The sequence below is a fragment of the Eptesicus fuscus genome, chromosome 15 (assembly GCF_027574615.1).
Source record: "Eptesicus fuscus isolate TK198812 chromosome 15, DD_ASM_mEF_20220401, whole genome shotgun sequence".
NCBI lineage: Eukaryota > Metazoa > Chordata > Mammalia > Chiroptera > Vespertilionidae > Eptesicus > Eptesicus fuscus.
This window is the reverse complement of record NC_072487.1, coordinates 54,195,826-54,219,008: the sequence shown is the minus strand read 5'-3', so window position 1 is coordinate 54,219,008 and position 23,183 is coordinate 54,195,826. Positions and strand designations below refer to the sequence as shown.

The window sequence follows — 23,183 nt, the reverse complement described above, 5'->3', positions numbered from 1 at the left end:
GCACTCTTACCATTCCAACGTGCGCTAGAAAACCTAAAGATAATTGGACTGTAGATTAATACAAGCATTAACATGTAAAAATCATAGAACCTTAAGAAGCCAATGTGCTCATCCAATCCAACTTCATGATTTTACAATAAGTAAATTGGCATCCAGATGAACACAGTGGCAAAATTAGGACTATAGCTCAGTTCTCAAATCTTGAAACAGTATTGTCTCCAACACACCATTTTGGCTGTGTGGTTCCTTTCTGGAAGTACATTAGGGGCCACCTTGTTGGATAAAATATATTAATTAATTCATTTGATTAGACTGTAAGGTTTGTAGGAATAGGGGCTATGCTTATTTTCTTCACCATTGTGTTTGGTCCCTAATATCAGTTTGATTCAATTAAACATGGTAAATTAATGAATACTTTATTATTTTCCACAGTGACAAATCAGTGGTCCAACAACAGAGATCTCCAACTATCAAGGAACTAGCTAGAATTCTTCCCTAAGAAACCATAATATAAGTCCCTGGCATGGGAAACATTGCATCTTACAAGAGTTTTAAAAAAGTAATGAGCCGAAACCGGTTTGGCTCAGTGGATAGAGCGTCGGCCTATGGACTCAAGGGTCCCAGGTTCGATTCCGGTCAAGGGCATGTACCTTGGTTGCGGGCACATCCCCAGTAGGGGTTGTGCAAGAGGCAGCTGATCAATGTTTCTCTCTCATTGATGTTTCTAACTATCCCTCTCTCTTCCTCTCTGTAAAAAAATCAATAAAATATATTAAAAAAAAAAAAAAAAAGTAATGAGCTCTGGCCAGTGTTTCTCAGTGGTTAGAGCATCGGCCCATGCACTGGAGGGTCATGGATTCGATTCCAGGTCCAGGGCATGTTCCTGTTGTTCCTGTGTTGCAGGTTTGTTCCCTGGCCTGGTCAGGGTGCAGCAGGAGGCTACCAATGGATGCCTCTCTCACATCAACGTTTCTCCCTCTCTTTCTTTCTCTCTCTCTTCTCTCTCTCTCCTCTTCTCTCTCTCTCTCTCTCTCTCTCTCTCTCTCTCTCTCTCTCTCTCTCTCTCTCTCCCCTCCCTTTTTATACCCCTCCCTCTTTCCCTCCCTCCCACTTTCTCTAAAAATCAATGGAAAAAATATTCTCGGTGAGGATTAACAACAACAACAAGTAATAAAAGAATTGACTCTTTTGGAATTAGTTCTGACATACAACCATAAAATAGTGAAGTGGGAAGGAAACCCATAAGAGAAAACAATCATGCTAGCTTGGAATTCATAATAGTTATAAAAATGAATACTAGAAAAAGTGATACTTTAGGGAAGTGAGTCAAATTGAAAGAAAATAGTTGTATGATAATACAGCAGAAATTATATTGCAATAGGATCTTTTCCAAGAGACAGAGTTTCTAAAAAGTGAACTTCTGACACTGTGAAAAAAGGTAATCTGATAAGTGGCATCTTAAGAATCCAATGTAGTTGTGTAAGGCATGCTATGATAAGTTCAGAATTTTAAGAGACTTTTTTTTTAAGGAATAAAAAGAAAGGCATGTGAAGAAGGATGAATACAGAAGAGTGGTGTGAAATGGGGAAAATCATGTAAGTAAAATAGGAGCCCAAAATGAGCGGAGGCTGGTGAAAAAAGTTAAGAACAATAAAAAGGACGTAAAAAATACATGTAGAGCAAGAAGAACAGGAAAGATGGTTTAGGCCTACTGCTTGGGACAGATGGTATAATGTTAACAGATGATGCAGAGAAAGCAGACTACTTAACTCCTATTTTGCTTTTGATTCTCTATTAAGGAGTGATATTCAAACTTGAAAGGGACAGAAGAAACATGTTCAAAGGACACTTGAAACATCTTACTGTATCTTCACAGGCTTCATGAAGCCTGAAGAAGAATATTGGGAAAACAGAACATGCTAAATAGAATAAATAAATTGGGAAAAGACAAAAGTGAAATAGAAAGGTAGAAGCTTTCTAAATACTATTATTTCATCAATTTTAAGACAGTATCTTTTCCACATTTTAACATCTCTGAAATTAGAATTTATCTTAAACTAGATGATTAAAAATACTATCAATAATGGTCTTATTTTTGTTTTTTTCTGGTGATGTCTTGTCTGATTTTTGACATGAGATTAAATCCAGGCTTATAAAATAAATAAATATTGTGTCATTCTTAACTGGCACCACTTTTTCTTTCTTTGAGGTACTCAAAATAATGATATACCTTACCATTGATGGAGCCTTAGATATTATTTCCTCCCTAAGGTTCTATAGTCAAAATAAAGGTCAAGGATCCTAAGTCCTAATTAATCAGCTCATAAATATTTAAGGCACAAATGAAGTTTAACTTTCTCTGAAGCTTATAATAACCTAAAACAAGTTAACTTCTGATAGCATTCATTTTGGAATTTACTCTTTCATTTTCTCTCCATTCTCTACCTGGCCTTGCTTCTCTTTAATCTTTTCTTTTCTCCTAACTTCTGTCTCTTGTCCTCACTTCTCTCTCTTTCCTCCTCATTTCCTCTTTTTTCTATTGCTTCTACCTTTAAAAATTTTTAAATTAAAAAGTAGACAGCTCAAATATTCTCTATTTCTCCTAATAAAATCATGACTGTCACATTTTACTTCTTTAAGTTCATGGCTGATTTTTTTGTATTTATGCAAACTTGGAAACAGTGATAGAATCTCTGTACAGCAATATCTTTCTAAATGTGGTCTGAAATCTACTGAATCAGATAATTTTCAAAGGGGAACAGAAATCTGTGTTCTCAACAAGTTCTGCATCACCACTGCTACGGGAGACTAGCCTAATTAAGTTTCTGTAAAAGCCAGGTCAGTGAATTATTACAGTAGTACCAAATTTTGAACTTTTTACTTAGTTTCAAAAGGAATATCCTACATAATAAAAAGGTAATATGTAAATTACCATCACTCCGCTATGCCCACGATTGGGCCAGCGGGAGACACAGGGGGCGGGACTCGGGGTGGCTGGGGTGGTGATTGGGCCGGCAGGACGCTGAGCTCGCGTTGCCAGCAGCGACGCGAGCTCAGCATCTGCGCCATGGCTGTGCTGCAGCACAGACGGGCCTCTGGGGCAGTTTGGAGGTTTGGAGGCGGTGCAGGTGGGCAGGCTCCCGGGGGAGGAGTCTGGCGGCAGTTGGGCCGCAGGAGCGCGTGGCGGCGGTGTCCCGGGCAGTGTCCCGGTGTCCGCAGAGGACGCGGGTTTCCACGAAGGCAGAGGAGGCAGCGGTGGCCCCAGCCTTCCTGGGAGGGAGGCGAAGGCAAGACCCCAGCCCCGCCCCGCCTCGCCCTAGGGGCCCAGGGACTTCAGAGCTGCCGGCCACACTAGGTCCCGACCAGTGGACAGACAGCCTACAAGTGCATGATTAAATCATGCACTGGGCCTCTAGTATATATATATAAGAATATACATAGCTTAAAAAATAATAACCGAGCCCAGCCAGTGTTGCTCAGTGGTTGAGCATTAACCCATCCACCAAAATGCTGCTGGTTCAATTCCCGATCAGGGCACATGCCCAGGTTATGGGCTTGATCCCCAGTGGGGGTTGCGCGGGAGGCTGACAATCAATGTTTCTCTCTCCCTCACCTTCCTCTCTCTCTCAAATCAATAAAAACATATTAAATAATAACTGAACCACCAAATGAATAAAAAATCAAAGGAGAAAAAAGCCTCCACTCATTTACTCAGCAAATATCTAAAGAGGACCTACTTATATAGGTATTAAGTGCAGTATTCCACTTTCTATCCACCTGAGTTACTATTAAAAATAATTCCAGATGAGTGTATTAAAAAACTGTGGTACATCTACACAATGGAATACAACGCTTCGGTAAAAAAGAAGGAATTCTTACCATTTGCAACAGCGAGGATGGAACTGGCGAGCATTATGCTAAGCAAAATAAGCCAGTCAGAGAAATATAAATATCACATGATCTCACTCATTCATGGAATATAATGAACAACATAAACTGATAAACAAAAACAGATCCAGAGACAGAGAAGCATCATTCAGACCATCAAACCTCAGAGGGAAGGTAGGGGAGGATGGGGGTAAAGGGGAGAAATCAACCAAAGGACTTGTATGCATGCATATAAGCCTAACCAATGGACACAGACTCCAGGGAGTGGGGGGGGGGGGGGGGGGGCGCTATAGGGCGATAAGGACACATATGTAATACCTTAATCGGCTTAATCAATAAAAAAATAATAATAATTTTAAAAATTCCAGATTGAATTCCTGCACTACCACTTATAGCCTTGTCCATTACACAAGCGATTTTCAATCTTTTTCATCTCATGGTACACAAACTAAATACTAAAATTCTGTGACACACCAAAATATATATTATACTTTTTGCCGATTTGACAAAAAAAAAATCAGGTATAATTTTGATTTAGTCAGACTGAATGGCTATTGTTGTGTTGGCTGTTGTCATTTTTTTTATTTGACAATCTAAGAGAAAAGAGGTGAGTTCCCCTGACTAAAGAGTCAGGTACTGCATGGTGTTTGTTTTTTAAGGGCGGGGGGGGGGGTGGAAGAGAGAGGGAGAGAGAGAGAGAGAGACAGAGAGAGAGAGAGAGAGATTGATTTGTTGTTCCACTTACTCTAGTATATACTTATTCATTGATTGATTCTTGTATGTGCTCTGACCGGGGCTCATATCCACAACTTTGGCATATCAGGATGATGCTCTAAGCAATTGAAGTACCCAGCCAGATATTACATGTTTTAAAAATTCTTGCAGCACACCATTTTAAAATTGCTGCTTTAGACAAACACTAAATTTATCTGTTTTTCAGCCTTCTTTTATCTGAAAAATGAGGATAATACCTTGTCCAGCATTCAGATAGCTGGCACTCTATCACTTCTGGTCTCTAAAATATATTAGACAATCATATACTACCTTATATTAACTCTTTTACTAAAGCTTTAAACTGTTATTTAAGTGTTTTATTTAACTTTTCATGAATTTTCATCTAGCTGAGTTCCTTCAAAGCAAAAATGTGATATATTTTTCAGAATCTTCTACTATCAGCTAGCATTGTTACTATATGTTAAGTATTTAGGGTGGTGGTAGGGAAGACTACGGTTTTTAAAATACACACTTTATACTTTTGTATAACACAAGACAACCAAAATGGGGTAGAGCACCTGTAACATTTGCAATAATGAAGATAAATTTCAAAAAAAAATAAATACATACAAGCATAAAATTTAAAACATTCAATAGGAAAATATCTTCTTGATCTTAGGAAAGAGAGCATTTCTTGAACAATAATAACTAAAACAGATACCAAAAGCATGAACCATAAGAAAAAACATAATTAAACTATGTTTAAATTAAGAACTCCTTTCCAATGGAGACATTATAACTGAAGTGAAAAGGTAGCTCTTACTCTAATGACATACATAAATCTTTTGTGCCAGATGGAGATCAATAGATATATATATTTAAATCAGTAAACAAATACTTTGACAATAACAATTATCTCAAGAAAATCATAAGTGATTTTTAATGACATTAAACAGTGAAGATGTTAAGAAATACAAGTCATAATAATCTCATTGACATTAACGTGCTTAGGGCCATTCAATAAACACTGAATCTTGCAGAGTACCAGATATAGTGGGATACAAAGATAGCAATGGCATAGTCCCTGATCTTTAGGCCTATAAACTAGTTAGCAAGCAGTAAAATAGACATATATATATGTGTGTGTGTGTGTGTGTGTGTGTATGTGTATATATACACACACACACACACACATATATATGTGTGTGTGTGTGTGTGTATATATATATACACATACACACACACACATATATATATATACACATACACACACACACACATATATATATAGTCAAGTTTTTATCTAGATCTCAAATCTGTTTTTCTCTACCTCCACCATCTTTGTAACCTCTCCTAAAGGACCTCTTGCATTCACCTAATTCTATCCTAATATATTCAATATACTGAAGCTATAATAACCTTTATGAAATGCAAGAGGACCAGAGATACATTCTTTGGAGAAAACAACTCTAGATTTAGAAACACCAAGCATAGGGCTAAACAAAGGCGTTTATGTGAAAGCCCAATAGCCTTCACCTAACCTGCTTCTATAACAGAAAAATAAGTATTTACTTGCCCTATGGGGATAATGAGGATTCTTCTTTAGAAAACTAAACTAGAACAACCTCCAGATACTGCTATTTGGAGGCTTTCCAAGTAAAATGTCAGCCTGCCAAGCACCTTAAGTAAAATCCACCAGCAGACAGGCAATTGACTCTTTTTAAGTGTCTCAGAAGTGCAGAAGTTATTATATCCAAAGACAAAATGCTATGAAAAAAAGAAAAAGCTCTTGGAAATTAAATACAATAGCAGATATAGAGAATTCAGTAGAAAGAATTAAAGATAAAACTGAGGAAATCTCCCCGAAAGTAGAAGAGAAAATTAAACAAGCAATCCAAAAGTCCTAACATACAATAGAAGAAGAATCAGCAAACTTTTGCAGCAAAGGGCCAGAAAGTAAATAGTTTAGGCTTTGCAGGCCATATGGTCTCTGCTGCAACCACCCAATTCTGTTGTTGCAGTGTGAAAGCAGCCAAAGACAATGTGTAAACAAATGGGGAAGGTAGCAGGCCAGATTTGGCCTGTGGGCCATAGTTGCTGACTCTTGCAATAAAATATTTTAAAAAAAGGAAAAAAAAAATAACAGAGAAAACACAGAGGAATAAACTATCAAATAAAAAAATTTATTTAAAAAAATTTCCAAGAATGAAACAACATCAATTTTTAGAGTGAAAATGTTCAACATAAAAAGCACATAATCAAAAAAAAAAAAAAAAAAGCACATAATCATCAAATTTCAGAATACCGGGGATAAACAGATTGGGGGAGGGGGGAAAAGGTCCTAAACAAAGACTGGGAATCAGATGATATCAACATTTAAAAATTTTATGTTTCTCACATACAGTTTACATTCAACATTATTTTGTATTAGTTTCAGGTATACAGCATAGTGGTTAAGTAAATAATATACTTTAAAAAGTGTCTTTCCAATATTTCCAATACCCACCTGGAAGCATACATAGTTATTTCAATACTAGAGGCCCAGTGCACGAAAATTCGTGCACTTGGGGGTGTCCCTCAGCCCGGCCTGTGCCCTCTCACAGTCTGGGATCCCTCAGGGAATGTCCACCTGCCAGCTTAGGCCCTTCCACCCAGTCCCCCAACCCCCTTTCTTTTGGCAACCATCAGTCTGTTCTCTGTATGTATGTCTGTTTCCTTTTTTAAAAAAAAATTGAATTTACTGCGGTGACATTGGTTAATAAAATTGTTTCAGGTGTACAATTCTATAATACATCATTTGTACATTGTATTGTGTTCACCAACCCAAGTCAAGTCTCCTTTCATTACCATTTATCCCCCATTTACCATCTTCTAACTCCCTCCACCCCCATTTCCCTCTGTATAAGTCTGTTTCAATTTTGTTCGTTCACTTATTTTGTTTTCTATATTCCACATTAAGTGAAATCATATGGTATTTGTCTTTCTCTGACTAATTTATTTCTCTTAGCATAATACCCTCTGGGTCCATCCATACTGTCACAAATGGTAAGATTTTTAACAAAATTTTCTTAAGTCCGTCTTGTTCAAATTGATTTACTAGAAACATAGCCTTACCTGAACTGTACGTCCCGCATTGATATGCTCTTCGTGCAACTTGTCCCAGATTCTGCATCTCTGATACTACACAAAAGAGAGAGAAAAGGAACAAAATTTTTTTTATCAGTAAAGTAATTATTACTAGCTACCACAAAAATCCCCAGTCACCTACCCAAACTTAAACATACTAGCTAGGAGGGAGGGGGGGGAGAGAGAGAGAGAGGGGGAGAGGGAGAGAGAAAGGGAGAATGAATTGAGAGATTACTGAGAGAAAAAAAAAACAACAAAATATATGATTCTCATTATTTCATCTTAGCTGGAATGTGAGAGCTGGAGCTGGAGCTGCCATTTTATATGAGAGTTGTCCTGGCCAGTGTGGCTCAGTTGGTTGGAATGTTGTTGGTGGTTCGATTCCCAGTCAGGTTCAAACCCCAGTTGGGGTGCATGCAGAAGGCAACCAATTGGTGTTTCTCTCTCACATTAATGTGGTGTCTCTCTCTCTCTCTCTCTCTCTCTCTCTCTCTCTCTCTCTTCCTTCCCCTCTCTCTAAAAAAAGAGACAGAAATAAGTTGAGAATTGAACAGTAAGTTAAAAAGAGCCGGGGTCTTTAATGACTTTTGAGCTGCCACTGTAGCCCTAGACTGTCTCTATGAGATTAAATATAAAAGCAAAAACAAAAACTTCTTATTTCCTATACTAATTTGGAGTTTCCTGCAAACTTGCATGCTAACCATAGACTAATAAATCAGTACATGCTACACAATAAGTTTCCCTCAAATCCCTATAATATGAAACAAAAAAATTATGTTCCAAGCTTGTTGTTCCTATTCACTACTCTTAAGTCTATCTTACATTAGCCAAAAAGTTGAATGCTAATCAAGTCTATCACGTATAATAAAATGTACTGCTGAAGGACCTATGGAATATAGTCCCAGGTGTCCACAGCACACTACTCTCATTGTTTTCAGATATTGCAGAATCACTCCACTAAGGCTTAGCTTCAATTTCCCTTCAGTCTGACTTTCTTCTTTTAAATTCATATTGGATGACTGATGGCTAACATAATAAATATTTTATCTTTCTACACTCTTCACCCAGGAAGAATATGCCTTTTTGAAAGTGAGGCACCATTAGACACCTGAAGTCCAAAATTAGTTCTTAACTCTTGTCCACAGTGAACACTGCTGCTTTTATATAATTTTACATTGCCATAAACTATCTATTAAGATATGCTATTCAATCTTATATAGATACCAAATCACTTTCATAACTAAACTAGAAATCCTAGAATAAGTAAAATGATTAAGAGCATGGAGTAAAACATAGATCAATATGAGTTTAACTGCTTAGCTTCAGACAATATCACTTATATTGTAAATTATAATTATTATGATATTGTCTAACATTTTCACAGTAAGTAAAAAAATTTAAAAAACCAAAGAAAAACTGTTCTGGCAAAGAACATTCAATATAACTCTAGAATAATTTTCTCACAAAGTCTGGTACAACTAACCAAGTCAGTAATAGACCCATTCCTATCCCAACTCAGCTTTCTCTCAGGGTTCTGACTTTTTCACTGATGACTGGATGATACATATGTTTAAGCTCTGAGGATAATGACAGTAGGCACTTTCATATAGAATAAACATAAGAAAAAGGAAATCTAAAACATGCCAAACCTCAAATGTAAAATAGGACAATAAAGAGGAAAATATGGTCTCAGTAGACCATAGTCTACTTATTTCTGCCTTTCATAATCAATTCTGCCAAATTCTTGTCATCTTTATAACCAAGCACTTCAAAATGAGCTCAGGAATTTGAACTAATCAATCAAAAGTAAACAACTCTATTTCTATACTGTTATAGTACTAAAAAAATGAGCCTTCCTAATTAAACAAAGCATGGAACCCTTTAATTTGTTTATGTTCATGACCAGAATAACCAGTTTACTGGAGCACTCCCCCATCCTTAAAGGTCATAGTTCTGTCCCTGGTGACTCCATTGGTCGGAGTGTCATCCCATGCACCAAAAAGGTTGTGAGTTGGATTCTAGTCAGGTCACATACCTAGATTGTGGGTTCAATCCCCATTTGGGGCACAGAATCAATGTTTTTCTCTCTCACATAGATGTTTCTCTGTCTCTCTCTCTCTCAAATCAATAAGACATAGCCTCGAGTGAAGAAATATTTAAAAGCCATAGTACTTATTGCTTATGAATAAAACAGAAATTAAGGAATGACAAAATACGAATCCTGAATTTTAGATATCTTGATATTTGCTTTTTAAAATTTTTATTGCTGACACTATTATAGATGTCCCCCATTTTCCTCCTGTTTGCCCTCCTCCACCCCCACCAGGCCTTCACCCCATTATATACCTTCATATTTGTATGGAAATTTTCATTGTAGTATTCTTGGCACTTATTTTCTATAGTTTTTTTAAAATGTTTTTCTTGATTTTTTTGTTTGTTTGTTTTTTTAAGAAAGAGAAAGGGAAAGGGAGAGAGAGATGGAAACAGCCATTGGCTGCCTCCTGTACACCTTCTACTGGGAGTCAAGCCCGAAACGCTGACATGTGCCCTTACTGGGAGTCAAATGAGACCTCTTGGTGCATGGGACGACTCTCAACAGACTGAGCCACACTGGCTGGGCTATTTCTTTTCTATACTTTTAAAAAATACTTAAATATTAGGAAGACAGATATATATGGAGGAAAAAGCTGACGCTCTTTTAACTTGTATAAGGTAGTCAGTCAGTTGAGGGTGATAAATATTTTTGATAAAGGCTTAATGATCACTTCTACCCCACTCCCCAAATCAACGGAGGGGCATACAGCTTAAAATTTATAGTGGTGAAGGTTCTTTGGAAGGATAAAATACCACTAATCTGTCCCACAGCAAATAAAGACAATATAACCTATCAAAATCAATGCTCAGGTCCGGGTGAGGCTGCGCCCCCCTGGGTCCGGGTGAGGCTGGGTCCCGGGTCCGGGAGAGGCCACGCGCCCCCTGGGTCCGGGTGTAGCTGGATCCCGGGTCCGGGTGAGGCCGTGTGCCCCTGGATCCAGGTGAGGCTGGGTCCCGGGTCCGGGTGAGGCCGCGCACCCCCGGGTCCGGGTGAGGCCATGCGCCCCGGGGCCTGGGTGATGCTGGGTCCCAGGTCCGGGTGAGGCCACGCGCCCCTGAATCCGGGTGAAGCTGCGCCCCTGCGTCTGGGCGAGACCAAACCAGAGGGAGTCGGACCTGCATTACCACCATTTGTCCACCATCCAGAGCTGAAAAGTCAGTGCCGACATGTACACATAAGGAACTGGTGGACATTGAAATTGGGTCTCAAAAGAACTGTTGATCCAGAACGAAACTTACTACAGAATGATTCATTTGCCTGTCAGCATAACTATTATTGCTCGTCTCACATTCGGTTCTTATAAGTATACTAGAGGCCCGGTGCACGAAATTCGTGCACTGGGGATGGGGGTGGGGGGGTGTGCCCCTCAGCCCAATCTGCACCCTCTTCAATCTGGGACCCCTCAGGGGATGTCCAACTTCCAGCAGTCGGACATCCCTCTCACAATCCGGAACCGCTGGCTCCTAACCACTCACCTGCCTGCCTGCGTGATTGTCCCTAACCCCACTGCCTGCCTGCCTGCTCGCCCCTACCTTGATCTCCTGCCAGCCTGATTGCCCCTACCTTGTCCTCCCCTATCAGCCTGATCACCCCAAACTGCCTGTGCCTTGGCCCCCAGTCTGGCCTCCCTCTGGAGGCACCACCCCCATAACCCCAATGCTGCTGCCACTGCAGCTGGTTATGGCTGCCTGAGCCTTGGCCTTTGTAGCCACTGCGGCTTTGTCTGGAAAGATGTCCGGAAGACAACCACTCTAATTAGCATATTATCTTTTTATTAGTATAGATTTGGGGACCATTAAAACCACGCAGAACTTGAAGAAAACACATGGCCCTGGTCAGTTTGGCTTAATGGAGAGAGCATCGGCCTGTGGACTGAAGAGTCCAGGTTTGATTCTGATCAGGGGCACACATGCCTGGGTTTTGGGCTCAATCCCCAGTAGGGGGCCTGTGGGCGGCAGCTGATCAGTGATTCTTTTTTTTTTTTTAATATATTTTATTGATTTTTCACAGAGAGGAAGGGAGAGGGATAGAGAGCTAGAAACATCGATGAGAGAGAAACATCGACCAGCTGCTTCCTGCACACCCCCACCAGGATATGTGCCAGCAACCAATGTACATGCCCTTAACCGGAATCGAACCTGGGACCTTCCAGTCCGCAGACCGACGCTCTATCCACTGAGCCAAACCGGTTTCGGCTGATCAGTGATTCTTATCATTGATGTTTCTATCTCTCTCTCCCTCTCCCTTTCTGACATTTTAAAAATATATATATTTTAAAGAAAACACATGAGCTTCACTTTGGGCTTTGTCATCTTACAATATCCTTTGTGCAGTGTTTTAACTTCCCTCAACTTTCCTTTACCCACCTTTAAAGTGCAATCTATTTTGGGGAAGATGATCAGGAAAGTTATTCCAATGGGTAGAAGTTTTTTTTGGAGGGGATGGGTCATGAAGATATTTAAAAATTGAGCATGGTGATGGTTGTACCATTCTGAATTTACTTTAAAAAACCAGTTCATTGTACACTTTAGGTGACATGTACAGTATATGGATATTTCTCAACAAAGCTGTTCTTTTATTTCTTTTTAAATAAAGACCAGTCTTATAATCAATTGCAGATGTTTACAGAGGCCCCTCAAGATTTGCTCACCATGTCCCAAATCACGGCTGTGATTCCCAGTTGCCTCCAGTCCTGGTGGATCTGGATGGTGTGGTTTGCAAAGGAGAAGGTGGCAAGAGGCTTATGGAATTTCGGCAACCCCATTCCCCCGGTCTCCTCATAGGGCACCAGGGCCATTCCCACTGTGCCAGCTCTGCTCCCTTTAACCTGTTGGGCAAAAGAATCCTGCGTGCTCTGGCCAGAAAGTGCATTCTTTCTTAGGTGGCCCGGATGCTTTTTTTAAGGTCGTTTTATGGATTCAAAAGAATAAACAGAGATGTGGAAAGCTTTTGTCAAAATCCTTTTACATGGTTCTTCCAGTGTCATGGGAAATGAGATGTGGCTCTGAATTCATCCCAAAGTGTGTTTTTGGGCAAAAGCACCCAGAACAGCACAACTCCTGCAGAATGCCCCACACACTTTGCTGTCAGGACTCAGGGGGGCTTGAGGGTGAGCGAGGCGGCGGTGCCAGCACAGGACCTGGGAGAAGGTAGCGCTTTCTACACTGCCCAGGCCACGTGGACTACAGCAGTACCCGCCCAGGTGGGCAGGGTGTTTCTGCTGTTTTGTTTTGGTCTGGCCTCCACCCCGTCAGCCACAGACCTGTGCCTGCACTGAGACTGAATGCTTTGATGGCCCTACTTTTTGGTGGACAGTGGATGCACTCCCAGAGACTGGCAGTTAGACTCTGGTGGCTTCTGAGTCCCTTGCGGGGAGAGTCCGGCCCTAGGTCAAGAACAGACTCAGGCGTCCTCGGCCAGGAGGCCTCCTTGGGCTAGGGGCCGCCACAGTTTGAAGGCTGGCCATGACCCCAATCCTGGCAGGGGTCTCCTCTGGGGTGCTGGCAGGCCTGGGCTAGGGCTGCGGGAGGTTTAGAGGCTGGTCACGCCCCCGATCCTGGTGGGGATCTCCTCTGGGGGGCTGGCAGGCCTGGGTTAGGGTCACTGGCGGTTTGGAGGCCGGTCACGCCCCCGATCCTGGTGGGGGTCTTCTCTGGGGTGCTGGCAGGCCTAGGCTAATGGCCACCCTGGTTTAGAGACTGGTCACGCCCCCGATCCTGGTGGGGGTCTCCTCTGGGGTGCTGGCAGGCCTGGGCTCTGGCGCCGCAAAGGGAGAGGTTCCTGAATCTGCTTCCCACACACCTAGGCTAGGATACATCTTGTAGGAGGCGGCTTTAATGCCCGGGGTCGGTGACCAGGTCCTCTGGAGCCTCGCTTTCTGGGCTGCAGTCCCATGTCTCCCAGTGCCCCAGCCTCGGATGCGCCCATGCAGTTGCCCCCACCACCAGCCACCTCAGCGCAGGCTACAGCAGCTGAAGCCAGCCTCTTGGAAGCCAGGCCACCACACCCACCACCTCTAGTAGCTCTCTGCTGCTTGCTCTCTGTGCCCTATCCACTGGGGTGGGGGAGTGCTCCCAGCCCAGAGGCCCTCCCTCCCTCCGCAGCCTGGCTTGGGAAGCTGGCCTCATGCTGGGGCTACTATGCCAGCATGCCCACTCGGCTACTATGGGTGCGACTCGGGCCCCACGGAGGCCAACCTGGAGAATGTGGACCCCAGCTCTGCATCCGGCTGCTGCAGATGGCCTCCGTGGTCAACTACCACCTGCTCCTTCCACTGGCCCCATTGATCCCTCTCAGCACCAGCCATTTAGGCGAGGGTGGCGATTGCCCAGGGACATCACCCCTGGAGCGGCTGGCTGGGCCCGGCCACGCCCCCCGGGTCGTGATGGGTCCCAGTACCCCAGGGAGGCTGCTGGCCGTGCCCGGCCACACCCCCCCGGGTCGCGATGGGTCCCGGGACCCCGCGGAGGCTGCTGGCCGTGCCCGGCCACACCCCCCCCACCCATGGGTCCCGATGGATCCCGGGACCCCCGGGAGGCTGCTGGCCGTGCCCGGCCACGCCACCCCGGGTCGCGATGGGTCCCGGGACCCCCGGGAGGCTGCTGGCCGTGCCCGGCCACGCCCCCCCGGGTCGCCATTGAACCTGGGACCCCGGGGAGGCTGCTGGCCGTGCCCGGCCACGCCCCCCCGGGTCGCGATGGGTCCCGGGACCCGGCGGAGGCTGCTGGCCGTGCCCGGCCACACCCCCCCCACCCATGGGTCCCGATGGGTCCCGGGACCCCCGGGAGGCTGCTGGCCGTGCCCGGCCACGCCCCCCCGGGTCGCGATGGGTCCCGGGACCCCCGGGAGGCTGCTGGCCGTGCCCGGCCACGCCCCCCCGGGTCGCCATTGAACCTGGGACCCCCGGGAGGCTGCTGGCCGTGCCCGGCCACGCCCCCCCGGGTCGCCATTGAACCTGGGACCCCCGGGAGGCTGCTGGCCGTGCCCGGCCACGCCCCCCCGGGTCGCCATTGAACCTGGGACCCCCGGGAGGCTGCTGGCCGTGCCCGGCCACGCCCCCCCGGGTCACGATGGGTCCCGGGCCCCCCTGGAGGCTGCTGGCCGTGCCCGGCCACGCCCCCCGGGTCGCCATTGAACCTGGGACCCCCGGGAGGCTGCTGGCCGTGCCCGGCCACGCCCCCCCGGGTCGCCATTGAACCTGGGACCCCGGGGAGGCTGCTGGCCGTGCCCGGCCACGCCCCCCCGGGTCGCCATTGAACCTGGGACCCCCGGGAGGCTGCTGGCCGTGCCCGGCCACGCCCCCCCGGGTCGCCATTGAACCTGGGACCCCCGGGAGGCTGCTGGCCATGCCCGGCCACGCCCACCCCGGTCGCGATGGGTCCCGGGCCCCCCTGGAGGCTGCTGGCCGTGCCCGGCCACGCCCCCCCGGGTCGCCATTGAACCTGGGACCCCCGGGAGGCTGCTGGCCGTGCCCGGCCACGCCCCCCTTGGTCGCGATGGGTCCCGGGACCCCTGGGAGGCTGCTGGCCGTGCCCGGCCACGCCCCCCCGGGTCGCGATGGGTCCCGGCACCACAGGGAGGCTGCTGGCCGTGCCCGGCCACGCCCCCCTGGGTCGCGATGGGTCCCGGGACCCCCGGGAGGCTGCTGGCTGTGCATACCATGCCCCTCTAGTGTTGCCATCACTCACCAGGACCCCCGGAACTAAGAGGATTTGGCGCCGCCATCTTGGTTTTCTCAATGGCCAGTTAGGCCACCCGGAGTCCCGCCCCCAGCCTCTGGCAGGCCCAATCATGGGCATAGCGGAGGTGCGGTCAATTTGCATGTTTCTCTATTATAATGTAGGATTTCTAGTAACACATGATCTTACTCATCTAGGGGAAATGATGAACAACATAGAATGATGAACAAGAACAGAACCAGAAACAAGGAGGCATCGATCCAACTGTCGGGCCTCAGAGAGAGGGTAGGGGAGAGTGGGAGGAGGGGGGAGAGATCAACCAAAGGACTTGTGTGCATGCATACGAGCCTAACCAATGGTTAAGGACAACAGGGGGGTGGGGGCATCCGTGGGGAGGGGTGTGGGATGGGAATGGGGGGATGAGGACAAATATGTGACACCTTAATCAATAAAGAAATTTAAAAAAAAAATCAATGCTCAGTACTGAATAAACTTGATGTTCCCATAAATACCACAATCATTCCACCAGACCCCGGCCAGTCCAGGTTCTATGCAACCTCCACCATAGTCCCTGAGACTAGTTCTTCCCTCTACTTATCTCCTAAACCAGTGATGGCGAACCTATGACACGCGTGTCAGCACTGACACGCGTAGCCATTTCTGATGACACGCGGCCACATGCAGAGGATGAAACATTTGCGAAATAATGTTTTTTCCTCAAAGTGACACACTACCCGAGTTATGCTCAGTTACTTTTTGGCGAAGTTTGACACACCAAGCTCAAAAGGTTGCCCATCACTGTCCTCTAGGCTATATTTCTGAATTTGGGGCTTTTCTCAAAGCAGTGAAGTTGGGAAATTCCCTCATATCACATAATGATTTGCCTCTTTAATGCATCTGAAGAGATTAGGAGTTACTGATAGACACACATTCAAGGTTCAAAAAATTTGCCATCGGATGAATAAAATTAAGGTAAGCCCCTCAGCCAAAGTTTGCCACCTTCACATTTTAGTGCATTATCAAATTGTTTGTATTTTAATTAACTGCTTAATATGTCAGTATGTACAACTAAAAAGATGCAGATCTTATTCTTATATCCCTTCCTAAAAAATGAATAATATAAGAGGGGTATTTGCAGAACAACAACAACAACAAAAGCACAGATGAAAGAATGTTGCTAAATCAATAGAAGCGAGATGTTTCAGCAAAGCTTATTTAATATTCTGAATTAAAATGTACAACAAATATAAATCTGAATATGTACATGATTTTTTGTGGTAGAAATAGAAAAACTTACCTTCTCAATATTTATCTGGTGCTTTCTTAACCTCTCCAGGTCTGTGGGGATTACTATTTTAATGAATTTCTGGATAGCTGGTTCAAGACGGCGTAATTTCACTTTTTCTTCATCTTCAGACATCCTAAAAAATGTTGTCTTCTACTTGCAACAACTGTCTTCTCTACTCATATAGAAAAACCTAAAAGGAAAATATTTAAGAATGTTTTCAAATGTGTTTCTATTAGGTAATTTTATAATTTATTCTAAATGCATATTCAACTTAATGATGAACTTCAGTGACTTTTTTCAAGAAACCTTTTATTTGAAAAGCTTTTTCTCTGATCAAAAGTAATGTATACTTCCTTTAGAATGTTTAGAAAATATAAAAATAAAATAAAATCAATAATTATTTGCTCACCCATAATGAATTACTCCCTCCCCCCCATCATCTACTCCTTCTATTTTGATGTATGTCTTTCAGGTCTTAAAAAAATGAAATGGCATGGAACCATGGTGCACATCACACACACACACACACACACACACACACACACACGTATATGTATATGTATATATGTATGTAAATACCTTCTTTTAAAAACTAGGAGTATACTGCCCAAGTTTACATTTCTCAATGTATCTTGGACATTGAATAACCTTTTTGGAAAAGGTGTCAAGTGGTACAACTGGAGGAAAATATTTTATTTTTAACATTTCTGCGTGTATTAAACTTCATTTTAATGTCTTCATAATGTACCTATGTAATTATCCTAATATATAAAAAGTCACGACAGAAACAACTGGATGGACAACCGAACACAGGCTGCATGAGGCGACGGGGGTTAGTGAGGGACGACCAAACGACTTAACAGCAGGCTGCGTGGGGCAACCAGGCTGGCAGGGGGGAAGTTGGGGGCGACCAGGCTGGTGGGAGAGGGCAGTTGGGGGCAGCCAGGCTGGCAGGGGGGCAATTGGGGGTGACCAAGCTGGCAGGGGGGCAATTGGGAGCAACCAGGCCGACGGGAGTGGGGTAAGTTGGGGGCGACCAGGCTAGCGGGGGGGCGGGCAGTTGGGGGCAACAAGGCCAGCAGGGGGGACTGTTAGGGGTGATCAGGCAGGCAGGCAGGTAAGCAGTTAGGAGCCAGCAGTCCCGGATTGTGAGAGGAATGTCCAATCCCTGGGATTGGGCCTAAATTGGCAGTCGGACATCCCCTGAGGGGTCCTGGATTGGAGAGGTTACAGGCTGGGCTGAGCGCCCCCTCCCCCGCCCATGCACAAACTTCGTGCACTGGGGCCTCTAGTATACTATAACAAAGTATATAACTCTTCTCATCAATGTCCTTTAATTGCCTCTTCCCTTTCTTACAGTGATTAGCATTGTCTACAACCAATACCAAAAAATTAGTGACACAGCTGGAATAAGAACCCAGGATTCCTTGGAATACAATCAAATGCTCTTTCTAATTCACAAGAGGTTACTACCAGTATTCCACAAAGTCCAAGTGTATGCATTTGAGGACAGGGTAGAAGAGAGTAAGGATTGGCAAGTGAGCAGGCTCCAGGATCCCACACCTACTCCAATTGGAGAAAATTTACTTATGTCTATTTCACAAACTTGAATTTATTAGATTTTATATAAATAAAGGGCTCCACTGCTTAACCAAGCTTTAAAACCATTGTTATGCACCACAGTTCCATGCCATCTCATTAGCCACAACCTCTTCCATATTTAAAAAAAATTGTAATTACCCATGTTAATTCCATTGGGTTATTATGTCTTAGACCAGGGTCCACAGAGATAAGGGTTCACAAAAAGACTTTGTGGAATCACTGAATCTTTATGAAAAATTGTGTATGTATTTTGAGTTATTTTGAAGGACAGAATCCATTGCTTTCATGAGATTATCAAAGAGATCTATCACTCCAGAAACATTAAGAACCATTATTCTCAGTAATGTTCTGTTTCTCTTTCTTTCACAGTTGAAAATTTTGAAGTGTTGGTTATATAGACTACCTTATTTACTTGTAATTTGAATGTAATGTTTGATCTAAGTTCAAAAGCAAAAAAAGGAAAATCTCTAGACACCAATAATGAGTCCTATAGTAGTGAGTGGGAATTGGAGACACATGGAGAAGTTAACTGCCAAAAGAGTTAGTCCTCAAACACAACAACACAGAAAAATTCCCTAATGGACTAGAAATGATAAAGCAATCTAAAAAGAAAATTAAAGTAGGTACATTAAAAATATTCAAAGGTAAAAAGGAAAGAATATAATCTTTTTTTAAAATTAGATGTTATGAAACAGTAACAGGCCAGTCTAAAAATAAACCAAGTAAAAAGTCTACTTTAAAATTTTTACTCAACACTGTAGCTAAAGATATCAGTCAGAACACAGAGGAATAAAGAGGTACAAAATATAACAGAAAATTAGGGACCTAAAGGATAAATGAGAAGCTCAACAACAAAGAGGAGTCCCAGAAGGAAAGAGTAAAGTGGTGAAGAGGCATTCATTATTCAGAGAGAATATGCTGAGAATTAGAATGTAGGACCTCAAACTGAAGATGCACATAAACCCCAAGTAGCATAAACAGAAAAAAAAAATTTACCTGAACACATGGAAGAGAAATTGCAGAACATCAAGGACAAAGAGAAAAATCTTAAAAAGCAAATCAAAGATAAAAGATAAACTAAACCAATAAAAACAGCAAACTTTTCATCAAAGCAGGATATCAAAAGACAGGAATATCTTCAAAGTGCTAAGGGAGTTGGTATATACCCAAAGAAATTGTTATTTAGAAGTGAAGGCAAAATAATAATTATCAGATATATGAAGACTGAGTTCATTACCAAGCCCATTATTAAAAGAACTACTAAAGTGCATACTTTAACAATAAAGAAAATAAACTCAAGGGAGTGGAATGGCAAAGAACAATCAATATAATAAAGTATACTGTTACTGGGTAAATAAATGAATAAAGAAAGGGTTTAAAGAAAGGGTCTATTTTAAATAACCTGATTACATATAATAAAAATGTTTCCATTAAAATTATTATTTTTCTACAATGCATTTATTATTAATTCTCACCAGAGGATTTGATTTTTGTTTCTGTTTTTTAATTGATTTTAGGGAGGGAGGGAAGAGAGAAAAAGACATTGTGAGAGAGAGACATCGATTGGTTGCCTCCCACACTCATCCTAACTCGGGATTGAACCGACAACCTGGGTATGTGCCCTGCCTGGGGATTGAACCTGCCACCCTTTGGTGTATGAGATGACACTCCAACCGAGTTACACTGGCCAGGGCTACAATGCATCTTTTTATAACACATGGTATTACTTGGCATAGATGTTCTATAATTTAACTAATCATTGATAGTTGGCTATATAGGTTGTTTCTAATTTACCACCATTATAAACTACTAGAGGCCTGGTGCACAAAATTCGTGCACAGAGAGGGGAGTACTCAGCCCAGCCTGTACCCTCTCCAACCTGGGACCCCTCGGGGGATGTCCAACTGCCAGTAAACTGGCAGTCGTACATCCTTCTCACAATCTCAAACAACTGGCTCCTAACCACTCGCCTGCCTGCCTGCCTGCTTGATCGCCCCTAACCCCTCTGTCTGCCAGCCTGATCGCCCCTTCTTGCCCCCCTCTGCCTGCCTGATTGCCCCTAACCTCTCTGCCTGCTGGCCTGACCGCCCCTAATTGCCTCTGCCTGCCTGATCACCCCTAACTGCCCTCCCTTGCCAGCCTGATCTCGCCCCCAGCTGCCCTCTCCTGTTGGCCTGATCTTGCCCCCAATTGCCCTTCCCTGCTGGCCTGGTCATCCCTAACTGCCTCTGCCTCAGCCCCACCACCATGGCTTTGTCCGGAAGGAAATTGGATGTCTGGAAGATGGCCAGTCAACCCAGTCTAATTAGCATATTACCCTTTTATTAGTATAGATGCCACAGTGTAATTACCCTCCTTACAAATAAACCAAAATACCATCTATAGTTATATCTTTAAGTTAAATACCTTGAAAGAGAATTAGTAGGTATACACATTTTTTAGAATGTTTGATAGGAAGTTGTGCCTATTGACATTCCCACTAGCAACACATCAAAATGCCCATTTATTGATTTAATATTTGCTATTATCATTCTTCTTAGACATTTAACTGGTCACAAAAATGGTGTCTCATTCTTGTTTTATTTTTCCACTAGAGGCCCGGTGCACAAATTTGTGCACAGGTGGGGTCCCTAGGCCTGGCCAGTGATCAGGGCTGCCCAGGGGAAGGACCACGGGAGGTTGGCTGGCCGCAGGAGGTTGGCTGTGGGAGCACACTGACCACCAGGGGGCAGCTCCTACATTGAGCATCTGCCCCCTGGTGGTCAGTGTGCACCATAGTGACTGCTCAACCCGTCATTCGGTCATTTTGGTAGTTAGGTCAGAAAGGTCACTTAGACTTTTATATATATAGATTCTTAAACTACTAACGGGATTGATTTACTAGCCCAGTGGTCGGCAAACTCATTAGTCAACAGAGCCAAATATCAACAGTACAACGATTGAAATTTCTTTTGAGAGCCAAATTTTTTAAACTTAACTTCTTCTAACGCCACTTCTTCAAAATAGACTCGCCCAGGCCGTGGTATTTTGTGGAAGAGCCACACTCAAGGGGCCAAAGAGCCGCATGTGGCTCGCGAGCCGCAGTTTGCCGACCATGGTACCAGCCATTTGCATGTCTTCTTTCATGAAATGCCAGCTCATGTGAAATGTTGGTTTTACTATTAGGTATGTTTTTCGTATTATATGTAACATATAATAGACTTATAAATTATCAACTATTTGTCTAACATTAATGTTAGAAATACTGAAATTATGTATCTACTAGAATTGAACAAATAAAATATTTTGTAGAATATGAAAACCAGATTTCTTACTGTCAAAGAAAGAAATTACAAGTAAGGGGTGAGAACAGAATGAATCCTGTGGTGTTAGATTAGAATCAGAGGTATCAGAATAAACTTTTGTTTTTATAAAATATATATATAAATAGTATATACAGATATATATACACAGATGTCTATATATACAAATATAAATTTTTGTTTATGCCTGGATATATGTGTAGATTTATATATATACATATATATATATCCATACTGTATATGTATCTCCATATATAAACAGCTTACGTGTGTGTGTGTGTGTGTGTGTGTGTGTGTGTGTGTGTGTGTTTATGCCAGGCACTACAAGTAATGATACCCCAGTAGCAATGAGCATTCCTATTGCCTAATCTAGATCTTGGTGTGTAAGTAACACTCTAAAAAACAAATAAACAAAAAACCAGGGACCCTTGGAGAAGTGGTTGATTCCAGGGCTGGGGCAAGATAAGCCTAGAGCATCTTAAGGTGCCAGAAATTCTCAAAAAAAAAAAAAAAAGGGTCGAGATTTGTCGAAAGGGCACAAGAAGCAACTGAAAAAACTCCCAAAGGCCAAAGCTGGAACAATTTGAGCCTAAAATAAATGACAACAGTGTAGAATAAACAACAGAAAAACAAATGAATCCATACCGATACTAATAAATAACAATATCACATAAATAAATGGGAAGGGCAGCTTTTCCTTAAGAAGAACTTAAATTAATAAATGAAGAAGTGAGGGAAACAAAGTCACCATCATACCACTACAATAATAATTACTGAAGGCAAGATCCACTGATGGATGCTAAAATCAGAAAGTGAAAGTTTGAGGAGAAACAGGATGTTTGTATAGTTTCCAAGTTCTCTCCCAGGATATCAGTTGTTTACAAAGTTCCCTATGCAAAGCACATAGTAGCTTTACATTAGAGAATTCCAGCAGACACAACCTTAACTAAACGATCGAAAGTAATATAAAATGCAGTGTCTTACATCATAAATGATTAACCGAGAAGGGCCCATATGCTTCTGTGGTATCAACAAAAATGCACAACCTTAACCATGAGAAAAATTCAGGCAAAACCCAACTGACAAAATAACTGACCCGCATTCTTCTAAAGCATCAAGATCACGAAAGACAGAAAAAGACGGAGCTGTCACAGATTGGAGGAGCCTAAGGAGCCATGCCAACTAAATGCAATGTGGGGCCTTCAATTGGTTCCTGGTACAGAAAAAGGTCCTGAGTGTAAAAAATGATGGCAATTTGAAGAAAATTGGTATAGAATTGGGCCTATGTTAATGTCTTACTTTTGATCAGTGTACCAGTTATACAGGTGTTAACATTAAAGTGAGCTATAGAGGACTCTGTATTATTTTTTGTAGCTTTTCTATATTTGTAAAATTATGTCAAAATAAAGTCTTTTTTTTAAAGGGGCTTTTAAACATATATATATATATATATATATATATATACACACACACACACATATATACATATA

General features: G+C 43.0%; 1 protein-coding gene across 1 annotated transcript in view; it reads right to left on the bottom strand.

Annotated features, from left to right (window-relative positions):
* Positions 1-23,183, bottom strand: part of STX17 (syntaxin 17) — a 44,940-nt gene that overhangs the window by 20,686 nt on the left and 1,071 nt on the right. The window contains exons 2-3 of the mRNA XM_008141862.3: positions 16,799-16,979; positions 7,717-7,782 (exon numbers count right to left, since the gene is read on the bottom strand). Coding sequence (XP_008140084.1) covers positions 7,717-7,782; positions 16,799-16,921 — 189 coding nt within the window. The 5' untranslated portion in view covers positions 16,922-16,979. The remainder of the gene's footprint in view (positions 1-7,716; positions 7,783-16,798; positions 16,980-23,183) is intronic.